The following is a 27,430-nucleotide window of genomic DNA, read 5'->3' as shown; positions in this document are numbered from 1 at the left end:
TACAGTAGAAGCACTTTGTGTAGAGTGGACATGAAGATATTAACACTGTTGAGAGGAGGAATTTAAGAAATGAGAAGTTTTCCTTTACAGCCAAATTAAAATATTTTTCACGTGTATCCGTTATCTTTTGGGAAGGAAGCACTAATTTGGTAGCATATTGGTCATGTTTATATGCCCGTAAATAGTTGAACTCCTTAAAAAAGTTTATCTTGCCATATAGTAATTCCTTACAGTTTTGGCTTCGTAATTAATCACTTTCTAATTTTATAAAGAAAAATATAGAAAATAGAGAAAGCCATCTAAATACAAAGCTAATCAATTTGAATTTGTCTGATGATCTATAAGATCAAAATAGTAGACATGTCTCATCCACTCAATTTTAACGTAACTAGCTCCTTGTGCATGCCATAATTTTAGGAAAATTAAAAAAAGGGGATAGAAAAAATATGAATAGGAAGATAAAGAAGGCGCTATGGGGGAAGCTAGAAAGAGAAGAAAGTTTCCCATTTACCTTTTTGACAGGGAGGTAAAAGATGTTCTAAGGAGCAAGGTCACGTGAAAATTCTTGAAATTAGCTAAAGATCAAGCTGTTTATCATGTCCAAAAGTCAAAAGGAGAGTCTGACTGACGTTTTTTCAACTAAAAGTTTTTTAGTTTAAGTTTAAGGTTACTAAAATGGGAAAATAGTTTTTCCCCTTTTAGAATTATTAAGGAAAGTCTTGGATTCCCCACGCGTCAGTGAATTATACGGCGACGGCGCCATCAAAAGATAATGCCACTTGCCAACTTAAAAATATTTAGGAAACCAATAAAGTAAGTAAAATTAAAATTAAAATGAGAAAAAAAAGGTGCAAAAACCACATTACAAGCTGTTCCGAATACTAAAAGCGGATTTCAAACTTCTCTCGTTCGCTTATAAAAGACTGCTTCCTGATTTTGATGTTAGTCTCATAAAGAAGACTTTGATTTGATACTTTAATTTCCTAAGCTCTCTCAACAACCCAAGTAAGCTTTCTCTCCTTTTGTTACACTAATCTTCTTTACTTTAAGATCTAATTGTAATTAATCTCTTAATTACTCATTATCGATCTTCTTCCTTGATCTATTATTAGAGCTAGCAAAACCCTAGAATAAGCAGCAAGATGGGAAGGGGAAAGATAGTGATTCGAAGGATCGATAACTCAACGAGCAGACAAGTGACTTTCTCCAAAAGAAGGAATGGATTATTGAAGAAAGCTAAGGAACTTGCGATTCTTTGCGATGCTGAAGTTGGATTGATCATTTTCTCCAGCACTGGAAAGCTCTATGAGTTTTCTAACACCAGGTATTAAAGCATTACTATAAGTTTCTTAATATATACTTATTACCTTATTTTCTAGTTGGATATATCTTTTGTAAATTAATAGGATCCTATTTTGTAGATATATGTCAAAGTAATCGGAAAGTACTAGTACTAGGCAATATGTGGCCTTGTTCTAATTTTGACTTTTGCTTGGTCGTCTTATACTATGAAATTGCGATAGAATATTCATAGTCAGATATTTAATTTGCTCAATTATCAGGCATATCTTATTTTCTGACAAAATCACAAAACAAAAACAAAAAGAAGTAACCTATGTATGAGAATAATTAGCATACTTGGACTGTTTGCATTTGCATCGAGTATTTAAGAATAATAAAATGAAGATTTCGCCTTTATTTCTTTCCCTTGCTTTTATTAACACCTTCTGATTAAGATATATCATGATCTTCATGTTCTAAAAAGAATATTAAACCTTATATACTTAATTAATCGTTTCATGAAATAAAAATTAAAGTGCTTAGAACTTTAACCGTAATGCACATATTGGAACTCTTAGACATGATCTTATGTAATTAAGTGGTTAATAAGCGTATACTGATTAATATAATTGAATGGTGAGCGTAACCTTGGTAGCATTACAAAGAAATCACTTTCTAGCTTGTTTGTTTGTGTTAATTGTTGAGAAGAAAATATTGAGAGAGTTACGAGGCCTAATGATCATCAGATCCTATTAAACAAGCTCTCTTTCTCTCTCTCCTCGTTTTCCCCCACCCTCCTCAGTTTAGTGTCTACTAAACCAGTAATCAAACAGTTCAAGCTCGGTTTCTCTTTGGGAAAGGCAGATATAGTAGTGAAATGGCAAAGATTTTGGTCTTGTTCTTTAATGATATAGGGTTGGGCACATAATTCGTGCTTAATGATACTATCCGAACTAAGATAGTAATGTTAGAGCAAATATTGAATGCATCATAGTATTCTAGAAAGCACAATATACATTAATATTTATTATGCATAATTAAATTGTTGGAGCCTTAGGTATCCTATGCATTGCACTAGGCCAGGTATTGCCTTTGTTGTGTATAAATTAAATTATCAAGATTTCAGAGGGGACTTGAAGTTTATGGTTTTATATTTGTAACCAAACTCATAGCACGTCTTAGTTACTGAATTTATAATTAAATAATTATACATATTTAATGAGTTTTCTTTAGTAAATACAAATTATAAGTAAAAGCTACTGGCTGAGCTCGTCCAAATCCGTAACAAATGTTCTAGTTCCACCTCTGTAAAGATATTTCAATCATAGTTGTGATCATTGAGAGGGTATAATACGGACACTTGATTACGTACCTTAAAAGGACAAAGTCTTTTACTACCTTGCTTTGTGGTATTCTTTAAGTACTAAAAAGATATTATGAAGCTAGTTGGATAAGTAGAAGTCTAGAATATACGATAACAAGTCAATGTCTGGCTGGATTTTCACCTTGGGTGGATGAGATATCCCATTGGTGTTTATGTATAACTTATCAACAATGGAATTTGACCTCATTGCTTTATAAGCAGCTGCAAGTGGAGAAGTCGAGTGGCTGAGAAATCTACTAATATTAAAGATTTTAGAGAAATATATATATATATATATATATATATATATATATATGGGTCTGAGGTTGTTACTTTTAATTTGTCACTAGTAACAAGAACCTTACCGTTCTTATTGCATAATTAACAATATTACTAAAGATTTAAAAGGTAAAACTTGGTTTGCAAGTTTCGGTAATTTTAGTACTTACGCAAAGGAGAGTGAGCTTAATGAAGAAACACTTTTCCAATTATGAACCAAGGAAGAACATATTAAGGACATCTTTAACTTCACCTATATAAGCACAAAAAATGGTACTGCTTCAATCAAAATTTGGGAAACAGTACTTTGTAAGTTTATATGAAATCAGGAGGTAGCACAAGGTCATAATATGGTGCTAAGGCTCATGGTTGACACTAAGCATGACAAACGGGCAGGTCGGGTCGAATATGGACGGATCAAAATGGGTAATATAAAAATGAATAAATTATTCGACCTGACCCATATTTAATACGGAGAAAAAAAGAGTTAATCGGTGGATAATATGGATAACCATATTATCCATGGCTCCTTGAATATAATTACTTTTGGGAGAATTCCTAGTCTCCCAAACTTGAAGAACCCCCTTGAGGCTTTACAAATATAAAAGTTAAACCCATTAGTCATGTTATCCATTGGTTATCCATTTCTAATTGAATAATATGGTTCTTATCCATATTACCCATTTTAAAAAAATTCATTATCCAACACATTTTTTAATGGATAATATTAGTCGACTATTTTCTTTTAACCATTATTTTGCCACCACTAGTTGACATGAATTGAAGTCTGTAGTGATTACTGTAAAAAAATTTCCTATCTTGTCAATAAAGGTATTATGGTTTAATAGAATGTTTATCTAACCATTATCAATTTTGACAAGTTCTTGAAAAGTTTATACAAGTAATTGGTTCACTCACTATATCAATCAAACTTAGCTACTATAGCATATGTATTATATATATATAACTATTTAAGTGGGATATTATAGCATAGTTAGTGATTGAGAAAAGAAAAGATTGCAAGCTGTCTCTTTATTGCAGAATACAAAAGGAACTAAGTGTTTTACAACTTGAAACAAAATCTTTGGAGGAAAGTCAAAGCTGATAATGAATGTAGAGCGAAATTAAATAATTTATTTGAAATGTCTTTTAATTATTAAAGCCTCATTATTATAATTTTAATAAGATAAACAATATAAACAATCAAAATTTTCCTTCTCTTTTTATCTAAAATAATTTAATTTTTGTAACTGTACAAATTTTCAGTTTTTTTCTGAACTTGAATATTGTTTGGCTTTATAAATTTTGAATAATCCTACCTTACACTTAGTAGCAATATAATGAGAACATAAATTTCTTTAAAATAGTGATCACACTATCAAAATCACTAATCTTGTGTTTCTACAATTGTTTCCCAACATGGCTTGTGGCGACGAGGTTATACTTGTTTCTTTTGTTAAGTATATTTTTCTTGTCCTTGCTACTGTCAATGACAGTCTCATGTGCATACTAAGACAAAGTTGATCGTTTCTTTCTTCTTATTTTCCACCTAGTTGATCGTTTCTTATTGAGTTCAAATTTTGTGCATGGACTGGTAAAAGTAATTACACAAGCAGGTAAATTGGTAATTATAAGTAATAATTTTATTTAATAGTATGAATTTATAGTTTATTATAAATACTGACTAACTTGTTATAATAAATTAAATAACACTTATTGTGTAAAAAGTTCAAGTAACCCTGCATATATTACCAATTCCTTCATTATTTAGGAACAATAGGAGGTAAAAAGGTACTCAATGTTGGTAACATATGCAATAAGGTATTCTGTTTTCTTTGAGTTTGCATTTTCTTTGATACAATGTTCATATATAATGTAAAAGCGTTATATTCTTCCAACTTTCAATTTCCATATGTAGTATTTTTATACACTGATCGTATAATAGGTCAAAAATAACCACATGTAATTCATAATAAAGTGGAATTAATTATCTAAAAAATAAGACATGCAATCTATCACTACACCATGAATGCATATAAGTTAATTTATCTTTTTTATTTATATATCGTCAATACATATAAACAATAATAATTTGACCGTTTCTTATCTTTTTCAAATGCCAGCATGAAATCAGTTATTGAACGATATAATAAGACTAAGGACGAACGTCAACAGTTGCACAATCCAGTGTCGGAACTGAAGGTAACATTTTCCTTCTGCTACTTTAATTTTTCATGTGTAAAGAATCAGTTCATAGTCACTAGTTTATCCTCTCCGTGCGGTAGTTTTAGTGAATGTATGTGCTAGAAATATCAAATATGCATGTAGGAAATTTAGTGCAAGACGTCACTTGGTGTATAAATGTATATATAGTAAAGTTCCTTCAGAATTATATTTACAAAGTCAAAACGAAATTAAAATTCAACAGGACTTGAATTTCGGGAAATGACATTGTATAGCCGCTCTCAAAATAATAGCCGAAAAGTGTATATTTTTTGTATATATACATCTGTATGTTATATACAAAAATTATACAAATTTTATACACTTTTCGGCTACTAAATGTAAATAGTTTCTGGCGTGGGCTAAAAGTGATAATACACTTGAATTTCCGACATAATTAGTTGTAAATTTTTCAGAAAGTGAGAAAAGAAGAAAAGAGTTTAGATAAATTTGATGATAATTGATGATGATTTCATTTTGGTGGTATAAACAGGTATCTACTTAGCAATAAGACAACCAAGGAAAAAATGAAGTGCAGCACTGACAAATGGCTCTTTACTGAATTGAAGCATCAGTGAATTGACAAGAATATGTTCATATGTTAACAAGCAATTTCTGAGGTAACCACTGCTAAGTGCTACCACAGTATATATTAACTGAAATATGCAAATCATCCTTTTGTTAATAAGGATAGATCATCCTAAATAAATTTGGCAAGTACTGGCATGAATGCTTTCCGCAAGCATAGTACCTACCTCATACATGAGTGGTTTGGTTAAAGCAAATATTAATCAACAGCCAACTAAGCCTCAATCCAAACTAGTTGCCGGATGTGGAGGGAACAAGCCTTGCGAACGCGATACACAAAGCTGACATAACTACGGGAAAGCGGGAGCATCATCGCGAACGCGAACAAGAAGCCATCAGTTGCCCTGCTCAGCCAAAATACTACGCGAACGCGTAGAAGCATACGCGAACGTGAACGCGAGAAAGACCGGTCCCCATAACCTACGCGAACACGATCACCTAGTCGCGAATGCGATGAAGTAAATCACCCAGCTCCCATAATCCACTATGCGATCGTAGTCTCCTTTTCGCGATCACGATGAGGAATTGAAACACCAGAAATCAGCAGAACACAACAGTGCCAAAATGAGCCGAAATCCGTCTGAAACTCGCCCGAGCTCCCCCAAACATGCCAACAAGTTCCAAAACATAACACAGACCTACTCGATGCCTCAAATGACACATAACATCGAAACGACGAATCGCACCTTAAATCAAATTTGATGAACTTTTGAACTTTCAACTTCCAAAACTCGTGCCGAACCATATCAAATCAATACGGTATGATCTCAAATTTTGCACACAAGTCCAAAATGATATAACGAAGCTATTCCAATCCCCGGAACCACAATCCGAACTCAATATCATCTAAGTCAACTCTCGGTCAAACTTACAAACATTCCAAACCTTCAAATTTCCATCTTTCGCCAAATAGTGTCGAAACCTTCTAGAAACGTCCAAATGCAAATCCGGGAGTACACCCAAGTCCAAACTCACTATACGGACCTAGAGGAACCATCAAAACTTCAATTCGAGGTCAAATACAGAAAAGTCAAACTCAGTCAACTCTTCCAACTTAAAGCTCTCTAGTTGAGAATCATTCTTCCAAATCAATCATGAATTACCTGAAAACCAAAACCGAGGATTCACACAAGTCATAATACATCATATGAAGCTACTCAAGACTTCAAACAACTGACCGGAACGCAAATGCTCAAAACGGCCAGCTGGGTCGTTACATTTTCCCCCACTTAAACATACGTTCGTCTTCGAACGTGCCAAGAGTCGTTCCAAAGCCGTCAAATCACTGTGTAACTTCTACTATGGAGTATTTCTATAGATGATCTTGCTCTGGTATTGTTTCAGTATTTATCTACAAAATCATCAGCACACTGTAAACTGAAAATCTTGATCTTCATGACAAGAAAAATTTATTGCAATTAGCTTTCTTGTTGTATTAAATGTACTCTATGAAGCTAGCTAAATAGTTTTTTGTCAACAGCTGAAATAGGATATGTATGTTACGGATTATAATTAAATTTTAAGAAGTTAATTTATTAACTAAAAAAACATAGCTGGGACTTGATACCTTGATAGACATTAGGAATTAGAAAGGATGGGAAATCAGTGAGACAAAAACTAGATGGTGCATTAGCAAACTCTAACTTGACCTTTCATATTCCAATACTTGCACGATTAAGAGGAACGAACTATTTTTTAATGGAATTATGCCTGAGATAGTGGCAGAGTACAAGAATACGTCTTACATTGGGAAGACTACTATTCTCTGCATGCCACTCAAGTGACCATCTTTGCAAGATGTACCAGTGTTGCTAGCTGCTAAAGCATGTTACAGTTATAGATTTCCACCAGTTGGGGTCTCTTTTTTTGTTAGATATCTTGTTAAAGATTTAAGGGGAAACTTCTCAAAGATGTACATTTCCTTGGTTACATTTAGCGACTAGGATAACGAAGTCCGAATGTTATATGAGAAACAGTAGAGAAATGCTCAATTTCTAAAACTTTGGCAAAAATCCGTAAGCTTAATGAAAAATGTAGGGGGAATAATAATCATCTAATGTCAGAAGACTGGAGACGTAATAGGATATTTAGATATCAGTCAAGGAAATGTTGTGGCCTTAAGTCAGGATTACTGAAAAAAGAGTTAGTTCCTGGAAACCTGTACATGTATAGCAGCAACAATTCTCAGGTAAATCACTTGAGGTTTCACATAATTCCATTGAAAAGTAGTTCGTTTGTCTTGGCCGAAACAGTATGCTTGGAATATGAAGTAATGAATCTCCTTTAAATTGAATTGTAAAATGATCAGTCCATCTTCAAAGAGATGGATTGTATATAGTTTTTCATTGCTCTGACGTATTGAATACAGAAACAAAAACTTGGTGGTACGTATGTTGATAACATTCATTCTACACCATGTGTGATTTCTTCTTCCTTCTACTGATTTAACCATTTTACAGGCATTGTTCCAATAAGCTTTCTAATAATTTCAGCTGAACAAGCTAAGTGAAACTGAATGATAGCAGAGAAAGATGATAGTTTTCACAATAATCTTCGTATTGGCCGGAATAGACAACTGTAAAGTTGTAGCATTTCTTTGTGATTTCAGAAGTATAGAGGGTTCAAACATGAACATTGTTGAAGAATGAGGGAACACAAATTAAGATTTCCTTCTACATACATCAGTGGCTAAAATGGGCACTAAGATGGGAAGATATTGTTGAGACATAATAAAATTAAATAATGAGTTTAAGTTACATACACCTTCAGTATAAATTTTTTTTACACCATCTGGTCATCTTTACTTGTTGTAGCAAGTAACATGCCTTACTTTTAAGACTGTAATCTCATATTTTAATGAGGCTTACATGTACGTATGCTTTGGATGACCTGATAGTGTAAAAAATTATTTACACAGATGGTATATGTAACTTAAACTCGTAAGTAATTAATTAAAAGTATGTTCTCTCTAATAGTTTAGACTTTTAGATGAGAATGTCATCGCATTTCAATAGAAAGTAGCAGAAGGAAGGTGTTTCATTTTCTTCATTCCCTATATCAGAAATACAAGAAAATCAGATATGTATAGTTTGAAGGACAGCCATATTGGCAAAAGTAAGGCCTGTTTTTTCACACTATTTTGCAGGTCACTTCATGTTGCTAATGTGAACATTCTCATGTGAATAGAATCAGGACGCGGATATAGGAGTAGAATGCTTGTACTTGCTATAGCTGTGGCAATGAACTGTATAAACATTATAGTTCATTTTAGTTATAGTTCATTGACAACATTGTACTTGCTATAGCTGTGGCAGCGGGAGGCAGAGATATTGCGGCAACAATTACAGGACCTGCAAGAAAATCATCGGTAATGTTTACTTTTGGCAAGAATACATGTTTTCACTTCAGAATATATAGTGGAACATTACAGCATCAAAATACCTTAGGAACTACTCATACATCAAGATTCAATAGAGTTGCATCTTCTTTTTGGTTTGTTGAACAAAAATGCTTAGCATATAAGGACTATTACGCAATTGACATGAATTGTTGGACTCTTTCATGGATATATAGCTAATTCATGGAATTGGACATTAACACATAATGTTAACAAATTGCATGGATGTTTGAAACTAGTATCTATACTGACAAGTAAGTATTACTCAATAGGCAATTTTCTCATCATGTGATAGAACAGGCAATTAATGGGGGAGGAACTTTGTGGTCTGGGTGTAAAAGACCTAACAAATCTGGAGAATCAACTGGAAATGAGCTTAAGGGGCATCCGTATGAAAAAGGTCAGCAATCAACCTGATACTATCTAATTAGTAATATTATTAGAACGGAATAACTAACATTTTCTGACTTTATAGGAGCAACTATTAAAGGATGAAATTCAAGAGCTAACTCAAAAGGTATGCTGCAAAACTGTAGCAGTTTTCATCATGTCAAGAATAGATCAGAAAATAAATAAATAGAACGTAACTCATTGATCTGAAAAACTCTTGAGCATATTCCTTTGAATTTATATAGGGGAGCATGATACATCAAGAAAACTTGGAACTCTACAAGAAGGTAAACCTCATTCGACAAGAAAATGCAGAATTGTATAAAAAGGTAGTAATACTTGATATGAAGTAAGAGTTTCCTTGAATAATTACAAAGTCAAAGCTAATAGTGCAAAAAGATAGTTTATTAGTACTTAACATTATTGTTTCAGGCTTATGGTACAAGGAATGCTAATACAGTGAATGGAAACACCAATTCTCCATATCGCTTCACAGTGAGTAGAGAAGTTCATGCCCCCATCCATCTGCAGCTAAGCCAGCCCGAGCCACACAATTTTGAGGCGACAGCAGGAGTATCCAATTCAAGGTAAATCATTTCCCTTTCACTATAATATGATTTAAACTTCTGGAAAAAAAACTACATTGTAGTTACGTGCAACTCTATCAGCAGCACCAGTATGTATAACTTAAATCCTTGACATAGAGAATTCCTGATTGACCGGTTAAACATCAACTGAAATATTTTGACATTCATACAGGTAGAAACAACGGTGGCAGTAAACATCAATGACTTACCAACCTGAACTGCAGAGCAGCAAAGAAGAAAGACTAAATAAGGATTGCAGAGTTTCTATGAGATATTAGTGTGGAGTTGCAAAGGCATCTCATAATATATATGGTGTACTATCTTATTCATAATGGTAACATTGAATATGCATTATCTATTCATGCTACCAGTACAATTCTAACATTTGATGCTGCACATAAAGAGTGCATAGGCATCATGGCCAACCAATCTATCTGAGAATTCTTAACAAAATCGCATGATGTACGTTTAGCTGTTTGAGTTCAGCATTGCAAATACATAGTTATCTGGAATAGAATATTGTAGGGTACGTAGCCTTCTCTTGTATTGATAATTGATTAAAAAATTTCACAAGCAAGGAATATCTGATCAAACTAACAAGATGGATGGAACGAGATACTAATGAAAAATATGTAATCAGCTAATTGTTCATATATATATATATATATGAACCCCCACAGAAATAATATTCACGGTAATAACAACGGAATAATAGTGTAGCACCAAGATACGGTAATCAACAAGAATAAAAGAGTGACAACGACGCTAAGATTTTTACGTGGAAAACCCTTCTGAATAAGGGAAAAAACCACGACCTCGAGAGGAGCAACTGATATCACTATAGCAAGGAATTTTACACTTTGTATGTCCGAGTAAAATACTTCAAAGACCACTACAACACTCAAAAAAAAAATAACCCTCTTTTGATATTCCCACCTCACTACAATATCGCTCACACTCTCTATTTTCTTCACAGACAATTTTCTTACACCGTGTTTGTGATGCCTCACTCTTTCTTTCTCTCTTTTATGGTGTGTCTTAAGAAGTGAAAGAGATCCCCTTTTATAAGAGAGCAAAACTTAGTCTCCAAGAATGCTATAGGAGAATTATTAATTCTCCTCCACAAATCTAAACTTTGGCTCCAAGGCTCTCTGACGAGGCTATCCATAGGCACATGCCTGTTACACTTCTTCTTTCTTTATTCTAATAATGGGTTGGACCCCACAAATCTCCCACTCCAGGCCCATTCACTTGAAGGAGACAATATTGGATTTCTAGTTTGAATGCATACCGGCAAGTTCTTTGCATAGCATGAACTTGTCTCTTGCTACCACCTTGGTCACCATATCTAAAGGATTCTCACTTGTATGGATCTTCTTGACCTGCATAGATCTATCCTCTAACTTTTTCCGAATTCAGTGACATCGCACGTCGATATATTTTATTCTTGCATGATACATGGTATTTTTGCTCAAGGCTATTGCACTTTGACTATCACAATAGACTATATATTCCTTCTGGTGCAATCCAAGTCCTTGAAGAAACCGTTTCAGCCATACCATCTCCTTACCAGCTTCAGTAACGACAATATACTCTGTTTCAGTTGTAGAGAGTGCGACACACTTCTGCAACTTCGACTACCATGATATAGCTCTCCCTGAAAATGTGAAAAGGTATCCAGTAGTAGATTTATGATTATCAAGATCATCTGCCATATCAGCATTTGTGTAGCCCTCAAGATTGGACCAAATCCTCCAAACACAAGCAATCTCCTACAGTACCTATTAGGTACATGAGTATTCACTTGACTGCTTCCTAATGTTCCTTTCCAGGATTTTCAAGGAATCTACTAACAACACCAACTTCATGAGCAATATCAGGTCTGGTGCATACTATTGCATACATCAAGCTTCCAACTGCTGAAGAAGAAGGAACTCTAGCCATGTTCCCTTTCTCCTCCGGTATTGTAGGACACATCTTCTTGCTCAACTTCAGATGATCAGCAAGAGGCGTGTTGACTGACTTAGCACTTTTCATGTTGAAGCGTTCTAGTACACGTTCAATGTACTTCTCCTAAGATAGCCACAACTTTCTGCTTGTTCGCTCTCGAACTATCTTTATCCCCAGTATTTGTCGTGCTGCGCCCAAGTCCTTCATATCAAATGACTTGGAGAGATCTTTCTTCAACTTTATAATTAGCTCCTTGTCTTGTCCTACAATCAATATGTCATCCACACACAACAATAATATAATAAAGTTGTTATCAGAAAATCTTTTAAAGTATACACATGGATCAGAATAGTCTTTATGTATGTTTGACTTTTCATGAATATGTCAAACTTCATGTACCACTGCCTTGTGCTTGCTTTAACCCATAAAGACTTTTATTCAATTTGCACACCATGTGTTTCTTTCTAGCTACTTCAAATCCTTCTGGCTGCTCCATAAAAATCTCTACTTCCAAATCTCCGTGAAGAAATGTAGTTTTCATGTCCAACTGCTCCACTTCAAGATCTAGGCTAGCTGCTAAGCTCAAAATTGTTCAAATAGAAGTTATTTTGACAACATGTGAGAAAATTTCATCAAAATCAATACCTTTCTTCTATTCGAAGCCTTTAACCACCAATCGAGCTTTGTATCTGACCAGCTTGCCGTTTCCATCTTTCTTGAGTTTAAAAACCCACTTACATTTGAGTGGTCTTTTACCTTTGGAAGTTGAACTAGTTTGTACATGCCATTTTTCTGTAGAGATTCCATCTCTTCTTGCATGACATTCATCCACTAGTTCTTTTCTGGATGGGACGACACTTCTTTAAGACTTTCTAGATTCCCTCCCCCATCATTGATGAGGACTTATTCTGTGGAAGGGTACCTGCATGACTCTACCCTTGGCCTTTCTGATCTCCTCAGAGGTTGAGGTTATTCTTCTTCCAAAGTAGGGTACTCCACTTGCTCGACACTATCATCAAGTTGCTCCCCCTGCTCAATAACCTTACCAGGTTGCTCCCCCTGCTCGGCAACCTCGTCGGCTCTCCTTTCTGTACTTGTGGGATTGTTAGAAGTAGAAGGAATGGTAACAAGGTTAGGGATTATACCATTCTTGGGCTTCTCTGATTGATTATCTACAGCTCCAACTTCACTTTCTTGGAAGATTACATCTTTGCTTCTGATGACCTTCTTCTTATAGGATCCCACAATCTGTACTCGAACTCTTCATTCCATATCCAATGAATATGCAGTGAATGGATTTATCATCCAACTTTGTTCTGTGCTTCTTTGATACATGTGAAAAAGCTCTGCAACCAAACACTTTCAGATGTGAGTAGGACACGTCCTTGTAGGTCCAAACTCTCTTTGGGATGACAAACTCCAGTGGAACTGATGGGCTCCTATTGATCAGGTAACATGCTGTCTGAACTGTTTCACCCCAGAATGACTTGGGTAATTTAGTCATTCTGAGCATGCTTCTCACCTTCTCAACAATGGTGCAGTTCATCCTCTCAGCTACGCCATTGTGTTATGGGGTTTTAGGAACTGTCTATTCATGTCTGATCCCATGACTTGAACATTACACTTCAAATTCCCTTGAAGTGTACTTACCTCCATTGTCACTTCGAAGACGCTTTAACTTTCGGCCCGTCTCCCTTTCCACCAGAGCATGAAGCTTCTGAAAAACTTGAACACCTGATCTTTGGTTTTCAAGATATAAACCCACAATTTACGTAAAACATCATCAATAAAAGTAATAAAACATTGTTACTGCCCATCAATTCAATTTCCATTGCACCACAAATATCATAATATACTAAATCAAGAATATTCACTTTTCTTTCAGACAATGTCTGAAATGAGACCCTATGCTGCTTAACAAATAAACAGTAGTCACGAGGTTTTACCGATGTACCTTTGGCAAAAGAGATGAGTGATTTCCTAGCAAGAATCTGCAATCCCTTCTCGCTCATATGACCCATTCTTTTGTGCCACAAATCTGTAGAAATCTCATCGTGTTTCATGTCCAATTCACCTCGGCATATTTCTGCATTTGTCTTGTACAACATGCCACGAGCAACTCCCTTTGCTGTCACACCTTTTTTTTACTTCACTAACCCTTTTTAAAAGAATAAAAAGATTTGTAAAGCTCAAAAGGGTTTTCATTTAGAAAGTGACAAATTTGTGTTCAAAAGATTTTTCAGAGTCACCACCTGATATTTGGTTTTGGTGTGTCAGGTCATCATCTTTAGAAATGATTTATTCTTTTAAAACACGTTTGGACTATAAAACTGACTGCACCAGAGATTCTAAGAAAGGGGATTCATTTGACTCGGGGAGAAGGTGTTAGGCATTCCTCGAGTCCCGTAACTAGTATGGTTGCATACATGATCAAGTCGGCTTTAAAGGATATTCTAATTGAGGAAAAAATACACAAAAATGAAATAAATACACAAAAGGCTCGAGGTAGTCCCTACCTAATAATATAGAAAAAAATAAAAATAAAATTAAAAGCACTAAAAGTTCTATACTATGCTAGGCTAATGGTCCATAGATGATGCCTCGTCCTCCTTTTACATTCACTTTAGGGCATACCCCGATTAAAAATATATACAAAATCTGCGGGGCATTGCCTTAAATATAAACTAAAGGGAACGACTTCTCACCTTGAATAAAAATGAAATAAAAGACCTAAGGTTTTCCTACCCAAGTATGGTAGGCCTAAAGCATGCTACTATCGAAGAGAAATGAAACAAGAACAACAAAATCTTTCTTAAGCTTACATCTATCTCATTATTGATCAAGCCTCAGGTCCAATTTTAAACCAACAACCCACGACCAACTTGATTAGTTAGGATCCAAATTTGCTTTATAGTTCATTATACTAAAACTTATAGCCCATAAATTGATAATCCCAACATGTACTCAACTAAAGAAATTCAATCGATAGCTCAAACAATTATCATCATATCAATGTAATCTAGCTAAATCAGTGACAATCATGGGGAATTAAATAACAATTAACACCAAATAACGTAATCAAAGCAGAGTATTTAAGAGAAGAATGGACCTCAAGATGCGACACCCTTTCAATTATAGCAATGGTAGTATGAACAGGAGCCGGGAAATTATCACCAGTGACCTTGAAGCTCACCGGAAAACTCGAACTAGATAAAAAACGGAAATAATGAATTTCTTGCACAAAAATAGACCGGCCAAGCTCCTACCATGGCTGAGAGCAGTTGGAATTTTTGTTTAGAAAAAGGATCAAAGAGGCCGCCGTTTCAGACACACACAGACAAAGAAACCAATTACTCAATTTCTTATTTCCAATTAGGAGCATCCAATGAGCGTGTCAATGAATTGTAAGGGACTAAGGGGTGGTGGTGTCACGATGCCAAATATCCCCGTCGTGATGACGTCTATCACAGTACTAGGCAAACCAACCCAACAAGTAATCATATTAAATTCTTTTTATAAAACCATTTTTCTAAAACTGATTAAGTCTTGAATTTTCATAAGAAATATACAAATCACTGAAATGTGCGGAAAACAGTACAAAAATATACCAACACAGCCCAACAATCTGGTGTCACAAGTCTAGAGCCTCTAAATACAACCCGATTTGACTGACTAATACATAATAAGTCTAGGAATGTAGAAAACTAAGATAGGAAGGAGAAAAGCAGGGCTTCAGACGCCGTGCAGCTACCTTGCAGTCTCCCGTAAGCTCTGAGAATGCTGGGGACCCTCACTCTGCCGCTCGGGCACCTGGATCTGCATACAAGGTGCAAGAATAATGTGAGTACGTCAACTCAGTAAGTAACTAAAGTAAATAAGGTCTGAGTGCAGTGACGAGCAGTTAAAAATCATATATAAGGGTATTCAACAGAATATCAAGTCAACTCAACAATTTAAAAGCTAGTTACTTTGTAAAACTTCAGTTTCAATTGAAATACTTTGAAATCATTTACTTAACAGTTTTCAACATAGGCTCATTATAAAAGAAGAGTGAAAGCAGCAAAAATGTCGTAAATGGGCCCTTCGGGCAAGGTATCAATTATAAATATAGCCTCCCGGGCAAGCCTCTCAGTCACTCGTGACTCAGCTCTCGTCACACAGTACTCACACTCATCACTCCTGCTCAATAATATCTCATAATAGTAATAATCATAATAACCGCTGTGGTGTGCAGCGTGATCCATAGTTTATAGTAGACTACACTCACTGAGGGTGTACAAACTCCGGAGGGGCTCCTACAGCCCAAGCGTCATATCGCTGCGGCACATAGCCCGATCCAATATATATATCGGTGCGGCGTGAAACTTAATACTAATAACTTCTTTCGTTTATTTAATTTGTGATCCATATATATATATATATATATATATATATATATATATATATATATATATATATATATATATAATCCTCACCATTAGGTCCTCAACCTCTCTCAGTCATTAACCTCACAGCCACTTGGGCATATTAGTGGAAATCAGGGAACTCACCCCAAACAGTTTTCACATTTAAGAAGTAGAGTGATAAAACCAGATTTAAACAATAAACAGCTAAAATATGACTGAGGATATGCTTTCAAAACAAATAGAGTGAGGAAAATAGTAAAAATGCCCCTAAGTGTCTACACAGGTCGGCACAAGGCCCCAAACATGACATACAACCCAAAATATAGTATCAATCTCTAAAATACAGGATATCATAAGACTTCAAATAAAATACGCGGCTTAATAGTCGCTACGGGATGGACCAAGTCACAATCCCTACCGATGCACGCCCGCATGCTCGTCACCTAACATGTGCATCACCTCATTTATCAAAACAATATGAAATACCGGGGTTTTATACCCTCAGGTCCAGATTTACAATGGTTACTTACCTCAAATCGGATGAAATACTACTCTGCGACACCTTTGCCTCTCGCCTTGGCTTCAACTCGCGTCGAATCTACCCAAAATCAGAATCATAACATTAGAATATGCTAAGGGGACGAAGCCCATGCGAAAATAATCAAATTACAGCAAAAAATCCCGAAATTGGTCCAACCCGACCCCCGGGCCCACGTCTCGAAATTCGATAAAAATCACATCAACGGAAATCCTTATCCTCCCATGAGTTCATACATACCAAGAATACCAAAATCCGACCACAAATGGTCCCTCAAATCCCTAGATTAAGGTCTCCAATTTTCAAGCCCTACTCCCCAATTTTAGGCTTCAAATCCTCCAAATTTCATGTTTAATTAGGTAGAAAACACAATAGGATCGAGTATTAAGTCCATCATTCTTACCTCCAAGAAGTTCTCTTTGATTCCCTCTTCAATCTCCCTCAAGAAGCTCCAAAACCGAGTAAAAACTAGTGAACTTAGGCCAAAAATCGCGAAATGGCCTTTTTAAACATTATGCCCAACTATTAAATTTACTTAATCGGGATCGCAGGAAAGCCATCGCGATCGCGAAGCACAAACTCCGCTAGCCCAAAATTTACCTTATGCGATCGCGAACATTCCCACGCGATCGCGATATACAACAGCTTACATTCACGCGATCGTAGCTCCAGTTATGTGAACGCGAAGAATAACCTGGATGCCCCCCCACAAATCCTCTACGCGATCGCGAGGCTCCTCACGAGATCGCGAAGAAGGAATACCTGCAACAGATCTGAAGCAAAATCTGCAACTTTTCCAACACATGAACTTGATCAGTTAACCACCCGAAACTCACCCGAGGCCCTCGGAACCTCAACCAAACTTGACAACATATCCCATAACATAATTCAAACTTGTTCCAACCTTCGGAACGCTTAAAACAATATCAAAACACTAAATTTACATCGGATTCAAGCCTAAGAATTCCAAAACTTCCAAATTCCGTTTTCGATTAAAAAGTCTATCAAACCTCATCCGAATGACCTAAAATTTTGCACACACGTCACAAATGACACAACGAACCTACTCCAACTTTCAGAATTCCATTCCGACCCCTATATCAAAATCTCACCTATCAACCGGAACAACGCCAAAATTCCAATTTCGCCAATTCAAGCCTAAATCTACTCCGGACCACCAAAACCCATTCCGATCACGCTTAAGTCCCAATTCACCTCCCGAAGCTATCCGAACCATCGAAATTCAAATCCAAGTCCTTTTTACATAAGTCAACATCCGATTGACTTTTCTAATTTAAGCTTACTCAAAAGAGACTAAGTGTCTCAAACCTCACCAAAACCTTTCTGAACCCGAGCCAACCAACCCGATAACACATAATACAGCTGAACAAGACAATAAGAAGCAGAAATAGGGGAAACAGAGCGGTAACTCATGAAACGACCGGCCAGGTCGTTACAGGTGGAGAGTCGTTAGAGGTGAAGCTGTAAGCTATTGGTAATATCCAATTCAGTGCGTGTGGCTATTTCTGCTATGTGTGTAAATTGTATGCATAAAACCCCCAGCCAAATATGGTATTTCTTGTGTTCTATGAGCGGCAGAAATAGTTGAGAAAATCCAGTAGAAGCTTCTAGCTTTGTCTTGATTCGTTTCGGCAGGTTGGAATCAAAGAAGCTTCTGGCTTTGTTTGGTAAGGTGTTTTGGAAAAGGTTGAAAGGTTTTCGTGGAAAATGGATTTTTTTTTAAATGGATCGGCAGAAGCATAGGGATTTTTATGGGGGTGCTGCTTCTCTTGGGGTAGGGTTTGTGAAAAAATCGGTTTTATATGGTTTGGGGAAAGAACATTGGCCATTGGATTAAAAAGGATAGACGGCTGAGATTAGATGGGTTAATGGGTTTTGGGCTCAGTTCTTGCTGGGCTAATCCGAATTTGGGCCTTCTCTATTGGACCTTTGGACAAAGATGGACAAATCAACTCAAATTTCATTCTCCTATTCAACAATATAATATAAAATATGCTATTAAATATAAAATTAATTCCAATTAATTAAAGTAAAACTATATCATAATATGAAACTATATATTTTTTTAAAATTTTCAAGTAAGGGTAGAGAAAAAGAAATAAACTAAAATTATAGTAAAAATCAAAATATTACTATAAAATACTAATGGCCTTAAGTAAAAGAAATACGAAAATATGTAATGAACTATTTTCGTATTTTTATTTTTTGTGTCTAAAAATAAAATATTGAAGATAAAATATACTAAAATTCTATAAAATCAAATAGATACTAAAAATAACTCTTAAAAATCATGTGAGTCAAAAATTACGTGCTTATATGCCCCTCTTTGCTTGAAAACACAAATTATTTTTGAGCAAAGAAATAAGTCAGCGACGTAATTGATTTCTGACCCGACACTTATTCAAAAAGAAAATAAGGATAGAGAAGAGAGTGTGACCGAGCCCTGATATACGAGCTCCCTACATATCCTAGGCTATAAAGGAATCGGATCACGTGTAGTTAAGAAGTATGAAGAGTGATGGAGAAGGATACCGAGGTGGAGAGTCGAGTAAAGTGCCGTCAAGTTTCTAGTCTGCGGCTCCTATCATTACATCAAAAATAAAAGGAAAAATAATAGCAAAAATAAAATAAAAATACAAGATCCTATCTACTTCTTATCTTGAATCTTTCTTGAATCTCTACTTGAATCTTCAACATGAATCTGAAAATCAACCCTATTCTTCAGGTGGGCTCCTGCTGACTTGAACTTGAAGAGAACTGAAAGCTGACCCTGTTCTCCAGGCGGGCTCTTGCTGCTTCGACTTGAAATAAACTTGAACTTGGAGTAGACATGAGCTTGCAAACCTTGTTCTTCTTGCCGCTCATGCTGCCTCTAACTTAAACTTGAAAACTGAAAGTTGACCCTATTCTTCAGGCGGGCTCCTGGTGCCTCTAATTCGAACTTAAAAACTAAAAGTTGACCCTGTTCTTCATGCGGGTTCCTGGTGCCTCTCTGACTTGAACATGAAAACTGAAAGTTGACCCTGTCCTTCAGACGGGTTCCTGGTGCTTCTTTTACTTGGATCTAAAACCAATTTCTGAAATATTTCCCCTCGTTCTCTAAGTGGGTGCCTGCAATCAAAAACAACAAAACAAACAAAATTTTTTACCCCAATTTGCACTAGAAAGATTTGTGAGTTGTTAGCAAAACCGTAAATCACCTATGCTATTGATAAAGGATGATATGATAAGAGTAAAATTAAAGACACGACTAATATGTGCGTCTCCTGTGAGATTGAGCTTAAGGAAAACTATAAACTGAGCTTGAAAAAACTAAAAGTTGACCCTATTCTCCAGGCGGGACCCTTGAACTCACAAAAAACTAAAGATTGATAACTTAATAAAACTAAAAAACTGACACTATTTTCCAGGCAGGACCCCTGGACCCAAAGAAAACTAAAGATTAACAACTTAAGAAAACTAAAAAGCTGACCCTATTCTCTAGGCGGTGCCCTTGAACTTAAGGAAAACTAAAGATTAACAACTTAAGGAAATTAAAACTAACCCTATTCTCCATGCGGGACCCCTGAACTTAAGAAAAACTAAAGATTAACAACTTAAGGAAAACAAAACTGACCTTATTTTCCAAGCGGGACCCCTGAACTCAAAAAAAACTAAAGATTAACAACTTAAGAAAATTAAAAGCTGACCTTATTCTCTAGACGCCCTGAACTTAAGGAAAACTAAAGATTAACAACTTAAGAAAATTAAAACTAACCCAATTCTCCAGGCGGGGACCCCTAAACTTAAGGAATGCTAAAGATTAACAACTTAAGAAAACTAAAATTGACCCTATTCTACAAGAGAGACCCCTGAATTTAAAGAGAACTAAAGACTAACAATTTAAGGAAATTAAAACTGACCCTATTCTTCAAGCGGGAACCCTGAACTTAAGGAAAACTAAAGACTAAAAACTTAAAGAAATTATAACTGACCCTATTCTCTAGGCGGGGACCCCTGAACTTAAGAAAAACTAAGATTAACAACTTAGGAGAATTAAAAGCTGACCCTATTTTCTAGACGAGACCCCTGAACTTAAGGAAAATAAGACTAACAACTTAAGAGAATTAAAAGCTGACCCTATTTTCCAGACGGGACCCCTGACCTTAAGGAAAACCAAAGATTAATGACTTAAGGAAACTAAAACTGACCCTATTTTCCAGGCGGGACCCCTAAACTTAAGAAAAACTAAAGACTAACAACTTAAGAAAACTAAAATTGACCCTATTCTACAGGCGGGGCCCTTGAACTTAAGAAAAGCTAAAGATTAACAACTTAAGAAAACTAAAACTGACCATATTCTCCAAGCGGGACCCCAAAACTCAAGTAAAACTAAAGACTCTTCCGACTAGAGAGAATGCCTAGTAGGTACGATTCTTCTCAACTAGGTAAAATGCTTGGGAGGTAATGATCTTCTCAACTAGGGGAATGTCTAGCAGGTAAAAACCTTATCAAACGGTCTTTGTGCTGACAAAATTTGGGCACAACACCTGAAAAGTTCAAGCTTTCAAGCTTTGATTTGGAGATAGTCTTCGTCCATGTTTCAAACAAAGAAAACTTATGAGTTTAAAACATGGTGGTTGGTGTGTAACCTTGATCTTGAGAGCGATTGCTCCTACACTTGCCATGATAACTTTGATTTCAACTTGGAAAACCTTGCTTGTGATTGACTAACCACTTTCTCTGTCACCCTTATCACAGAAGATACCTCTAATCCGTTCAAGCCCAATACCCTCTATCTGTTGCATTGTGTTCATGAATTGACATTTACCGAACCTTTGCATTTCATATGAATCTCAAAGCATGTCAATTGTCACCAACTCAGTGTGCATACTACTCTTTCCTGATTATGCCACTTTGATATGCTAGCCAGATTCCGCTTTATGCAATTGGAAAGATGGTAGTAAATTTTGAAGTCATTTCTCACTTGTTTTAACAAAACAAACTCAAAAAGAGGACTTAAACAAAGCAAGAGCAACATAGTAAGGGGACAATGGAAAGGGATGATATCTAACAAGAAAATTATAAAGTAGAAATTTATCAGATGTGGATACCAAGTCTAATGACCATGACATGCATTTTTGATTAAGCGGCCTAATCTGTCCAGTAAGTCTGATTTTCAATTCTTGTCATACCTTCAACCTTTGGGACTGGGCTCCAATGATCCAATCGTTCTATTAGATTCATAATCCTTATTCGGCTCATGGTCCCCTATAGGGTTTCCACCATCAAGCCTCTTCTATTTTGTTCTTTCTCTCAACTCACCATCACCTTATGGTTTCCGTGAGGGTTTTCACCAATATGACTCTCTCATTTTATTCTTTTCTTCTTATTTCTTCTGATTCTTCAAATGACAAGGCATTAACCATGGTAAAAATATCATATGTTCCTGGCACTCGACACTCTCAAAGATTATTTTGAAAGTCTTTTTTGGATTGTAATGTGACTTTTGGACAGGGTTAGAAAGAAAGGATATCATAAAAGTTCAAAATAACTTAGACAACATGGTTAATTTATTTATAACTTTTGGAATCCATTTTAAAAGATTTTCCCCAGTTTCTAAAATAAGAGAATTTGATTCTTCTCTTTTTTTTAAAGATGGAATTTCTAAGAAAACCTGCCCCTCTTGACTTCGTGGGATTATGAAATATTTTTTTTGGTGTGACCGAACCGTAAGGCTGCCTACGTATCTTGTGGTAACAAGAATCAGATCAAACGCAGTTCAAATGAATACTTTTTTTGTTGTTATTTTTTTTTCTCTTTTTTTCTTCTTTTATTTTTTGTTTGGAATGAGCTTTCTAAAACAAACCTTATGGGGCATGAATTTTTTTAATGACTCTAGCTTGATTCCAAAAGAGGGGATGTCAAAGAAATTAGCATAGGCTCGAAAGGGTATCGAAGGGTATAAAGTGTTTGGGTAGCTGAAAGAGGAACTCCCAATCTCTAAAAATGTCAAGTACAACACATGCAACACGAGAATGAAAAATGAAGATCATGCATTGCATTTCTTTTGTAGCATCGGCAGTGATGACACAAATATGACTTCCACCTTTCTTTAATGTCTTGTCAAGTAAAAAACTCTTGTTGGGTAATTTCTTCTTCACAATGGATGTCCTCCGTCAGTCTGGAGCAGACTCCTTGGCTTTACCTTATAACATGAGATGCACTTGAACTCAATGTTGTTCGCTTCGAATTGTCTGAGACGCACTCTCTTCAACAAATTCTTGTCGTCCTATTAACTTCCCAAACTATTCGTCCCAGTTTCACACAATTCGGGCTTTACATGTGTAGACAATAAATTGCGTGGAGAAAATAAAATCAAGATCGAAAAATATTGCAACAATCATAGTATTTTATTTCGAATATTTGAGTATTACAATCTTTATGAATTCTCTGATTCTACTCTTCAACAGTAAATGAAAGAGCTTTTGAGCTTAATCTTGAATTTTATTTTATTTTAATCCAAGTGCTTAAGGCCTAATCTTGATCTTGACGTATTTTTAATCCAAGGGCTTGCAGCTTGTTCTTGAATCTTCGTCTTGATCTTTTAATCCTTAGAACACTTGAACGCTTGTAGCTTTTAGAGATTTTTGCAGCGTTTGATCTACGAGCTCTCTCTTGCTTCTTGTTATAACTTTTGGTGTATTTTCTGGGTTATGAAGACCCCTATTTATAGTTGTGGGAGGGAAGAGTTGTGATAAGAATAAACTCTTTCCGACCAATCAAATTGAAGTGTCACAAGGCCGTATTTGATTGGCTAGAACAAGTCACTTGCACACGTGGCGCGGTTTCATTGGTGTTTTAATTTGACTTGGCATGCCTTATCATTTTGACATGTGGCATGATCCTATTGGCTCTTCCATTTGACTTGACGTGCCACGTCATTTGACACGTGGCACCAAACTGGGCCTCTAGGAAGATGACATAAGGGCTTAATGAAGTGGGCTAATCACTTTAGCCCAATTAAACGGCTAGCCCAATAGATTAAGACTTATTTATTTAATCAATATATATTGAACTTATATAATTAATTCAATTATATTAGCCCATAATATTTTAGTTGGACTAGAATATCTTGAATTTAAAATACAGTCCAAAATTATTTTATGGATTTAAATCCAATAAATTTTCAAATACTCCTATTGCAAGACTTAACGGGTTTAAGTGTATCCAACTCCAAAAGGCAAGGCTTGAAGTATTAGCAAAATATTTATTTTAGTATGAATACTCCCTGAAACATGTTCAAGTAATGTGAAATGTGTTTGCATTTCACAATACATATTAAACACCTGGACTAGTTCAAGCACGTAGGCCAAGCTCTTTTATTTGATTTGAAACTTTACCTCACATTAGTATCTTATACCAAACATTTGTTCTCATGGAAAAGTAACAGGAACCCACGTAGCATACAATCCACGTATTCCCATATTAGTTTTTGATTCCCACTTGAACTCGAAGAGTAGTCAAAATATTAGAGCCAACTAGGTAATTCCGTGAAATTATACCGCCGTCTTGGCGGTCCAAATTCTTTTGGAGAACTAATTTCCATGATTCCCACATCGTCAATAGGCTAAAGCAAGCCATGTATGAAGATCTATATAAAGCCATATGCTCGTGTTTATTGAGCATCAGTTCGCAGTATCTGCAAGCCATTTGTGTTTAGTTTTGTGGACTAGAAAGCATTGATGCAAAGGTAATTTTTTTTCTTGTGCTTTCTTCTTTGTTTTACTCTGTTGTCTCCATTTTTTAGTAGTAACTTCGTCGAACTATGAATTACTTTAAAAGTTCGAGACGAAGACCTTTAAAAGTTCGCGACGAATATCTTTAAAATTTGCAGGGAAGACCCATAAAAGTTTGCGCGAAGATTCTTAAAAGCTCTTGGTCAAGATCTTTAAAAGTTCATAGTGAAGACCTTTAAAAGTTCGTGGTGAAGACCTTTAAAAGTTCGCGACGAATACCTTTAAAATTTGTAGGGAAGATCCATAAAAGTTCACGCGAAGATCCTTAAAAGCTCGTGGTCACAAAAAAGTTCATGGCAAAGACCTTTAAAAGCATGCGATGAAGACATTTAAAAGCTCGCGTTAAAAGACCTTTAAAAGTACGCGATGAAGACCTCTTAAGGTTCTTAGCGAAGACCCTTAAAAGCACGCGATGAAGAAGTTTAAAAGTTCGCGGTGAAGACCTTTAAAAGTACGCGATGAAAACCTTTAAAAGTTCGTGATGAAGACCCTTAAAAGCACGCGATGAAGACCTTTAAAAGTTTGCGGTGAAGAACTTTAAAATCACGCAATGAATACCTTTAAAACTTCGTGGTGAAGACCCTTAAAAGCACGCGATGAAGACCTTTAAAAGTTCGTGGCGAAGACCTTTAAAAGCACGCGATGAAGACCTTTAAAAGTTCGTGGCGAAGACCCTTAAAAGCTCGTTGTAGAAATCTTTTAAAGTCGGCAATAGGGACTCTTTAAATTTCATCTTGAACACCTTTACAAGCACCTTTAAAAGTTCAAAACATACACCTTTTAAAAGTTCGGAAGGAAAACACTTAAAAATCCGAATGCCTTTAAAAGTTTGAGACGAATACCTTTAAAAGTTCATAACAAAATCCTTTAAAAATTTGAATGCCTTTAAAGGTTCGAGACGAACACCTTTAAAAGTTCGCAACGAAAACCTTTAAAAATTTGCAATGAAAACCTTTAAAAAAAAATCCGACACAGACATCCCTTTTTTTTGTTACGCCTGAGGCAAAATTTTTACCTATCCATGCTCTCTTTCAAGATCACGATTGTCACTCTTCCCTTTTTTAGGGCAGTGAGTGGATATGAAGGCCAATAAACTTGAAGGATATGCGAACATGAAGATATAGCGAATCCCCCATAATTCAATGCGAATACTTTGTAGCCTCATAAAAGATTGTCATCGTTTCATTGAAGACATCAGTTTACCATAGCGCTTTCCCCCATTAAATCGAATGGGATCCAAAATTTAACAGAAGAATGGTATCTCAGCTCGATTTTCAAGTGCTGATTGAATGAATTACATTCCATCATATTTCATTCGAACAATGATTGGGGCACTATGTATCTTTTGAAATCCTGCGACTGAACTCAGAATGAAACTCTAAGCTGCCTACGTACCTCAGTGAAGAGGATCAAATCATACCGTAGTTCAGAATGGGTGATTTTTTTTTAATTTTTTTAATTTTAATTTTTTTATGTCCTAACTTTTGCCTAGGCCGCCTCTTTCAAGGTTTTTAACCTAGCGGACTTTTTTTGTGGGTCGTACACAGTTTAGACTCATGAGGGCCAGGAGTGTAGGAACATGCAGTTTAGGCTTACGCGTCAAGGAGCGTAACAACTTGTAGTTTAAGCTCGTGTTTTGAGGGGTTTTACAACTTGAAGATTTTGCTCAAATTTGAAGAGATTCATGGTACGCATTTTAGGCTCGTGCATCCAGGAGCTTCGTAATTTGAAGATTTAGCTCAAATTCTAAGAGCTTTATGACATGCAGTTTATGCTCGTACGTCTAGGAGCGTAGTAATTTGAAGATTTAGCTTATGTTTTGAAATGCTTTGCAACTTGATGACTTGCTTAATTTTGAAGAGCTTTGCAACTTAAAGTTCGGCTCGAATTTTAAGAGCTTTATGACTTGAAGATTTAGCTTAAAGTTGAAGAGCTTTGCAACTTGAAGTCAAACTCAAATTTGAAGAGCTTTTGACTTGAGTCTTTGCTCGAATTTGAAGAGCTTTGTGACTTGAAGATTTAGCTCAAAGTTGAAGAGCTTTGCAACTTGGAGTTTCGCTCGAATTTGAAGAGCTTTGCTACTTGAAGTCTTTGCTCGACTTTAAAGAGCTTTCGACTTGAGTATTTGCTCGAATTTGAAGAGCTTTACATGTTGAAGATTTAGTTTAAATTTGAGGAGCATCATGACATATAATATGGGATCATGTGCCAAGAAGCATTATAACTTGCTGTTTAGGCTCATGCGTTGAGGAGCATTATAACTTGTAGTTTAGGCTCGTGTGTTGAGGAGCATTACAACTTGCAGTTTAGGCCCATGCGTAAAGGAGCATTTCAACATGCATGGACTCTTTAGTTTCATCTTCGGATGAATACTTGCCCCCATTCTCATCATCCTCTGCTTCTATTTCATCACGAGGCTCAAAGCCAAGAAACCTTCGATCTCCACTATGATGACCCAAAATGTCATCTCGTTGTTTAGAACCCAATTCGGGGTTCCGAGGCCTTCAAAACCTCATCTTAGTTCTCCTCAATTTGCGTGCACAGTCCGGGCGCATTTCAGAAAGCCTTTATGTGAAAATTTGAGAAAATAATAATTTTTACCTTTAAAAGTGATTTTAGTTGATTTCGA

General features: G+C 35.9%; 1 protein-coding gene across 2 annotated transcripts; it reads left to right on the top strand.

Annotated features, from left to right (window-relative positions):
* The first annotated feature begins 858 nt into the window (after nt 1–858).
* Nucleotides 859–10,637, top strand: LOC107770946 (MADS-box transcription factor 23-like). 2 transcript variants are annotated; one of them, XM_016590273.2, is made up of 9 exons: nt 859–1,005; nt 1,113–1,324; nt 5,047–5,125; nt 9,040–9,101; nt 9,432–9,531; nt 9,607–9,648; nt 9,767–9,808; nt 9,954–10,108; nt 10,281–10,637. In XM_016590273.2, the coding sequence occupies exons 2-9, from the start codon at nt 1,143–1,145 to the stop codon at nt 10,282–10,284; spliced, it is 666 nt and encodes a 221-aa protein (XP_016445759.1). In that variant the 5' UTR covers nt 859–1,005; nt 1,113–1,142; the 3' UTR covers nt 10,285–10,637. The 2 variants fall into 2 exon arrangements, with proteins under 2 accessions (XP_016445759.1, XP_016445758.1); XM_016590272.2 differs by having other exon boundaries at nt 9,767–9,850.
* The last annotated feature ends 16,793 nt before the right edge of the window (nt 10,638–27,430 follow it).

Source organism: Nicotiana tabacum, chromosome 3 (assembly GCF_000715075.1).
Source record: "Nicotiana tabacum cultivar K326 chromosome 3, ASM71507v2, whole genome shotgun sequence".
NCBI classification, from domain to species: Eukaryota; Viridiplantae; Streptophyta; class Magnoliopsida; order Solanales; family Solanaceae; genus Nicotiana; species Nicotiana tabacum.
Note: the sequence above shows the minus strand (reverse complement) of the source record. Positions and strands in the feature narration are given on the sequence as shown.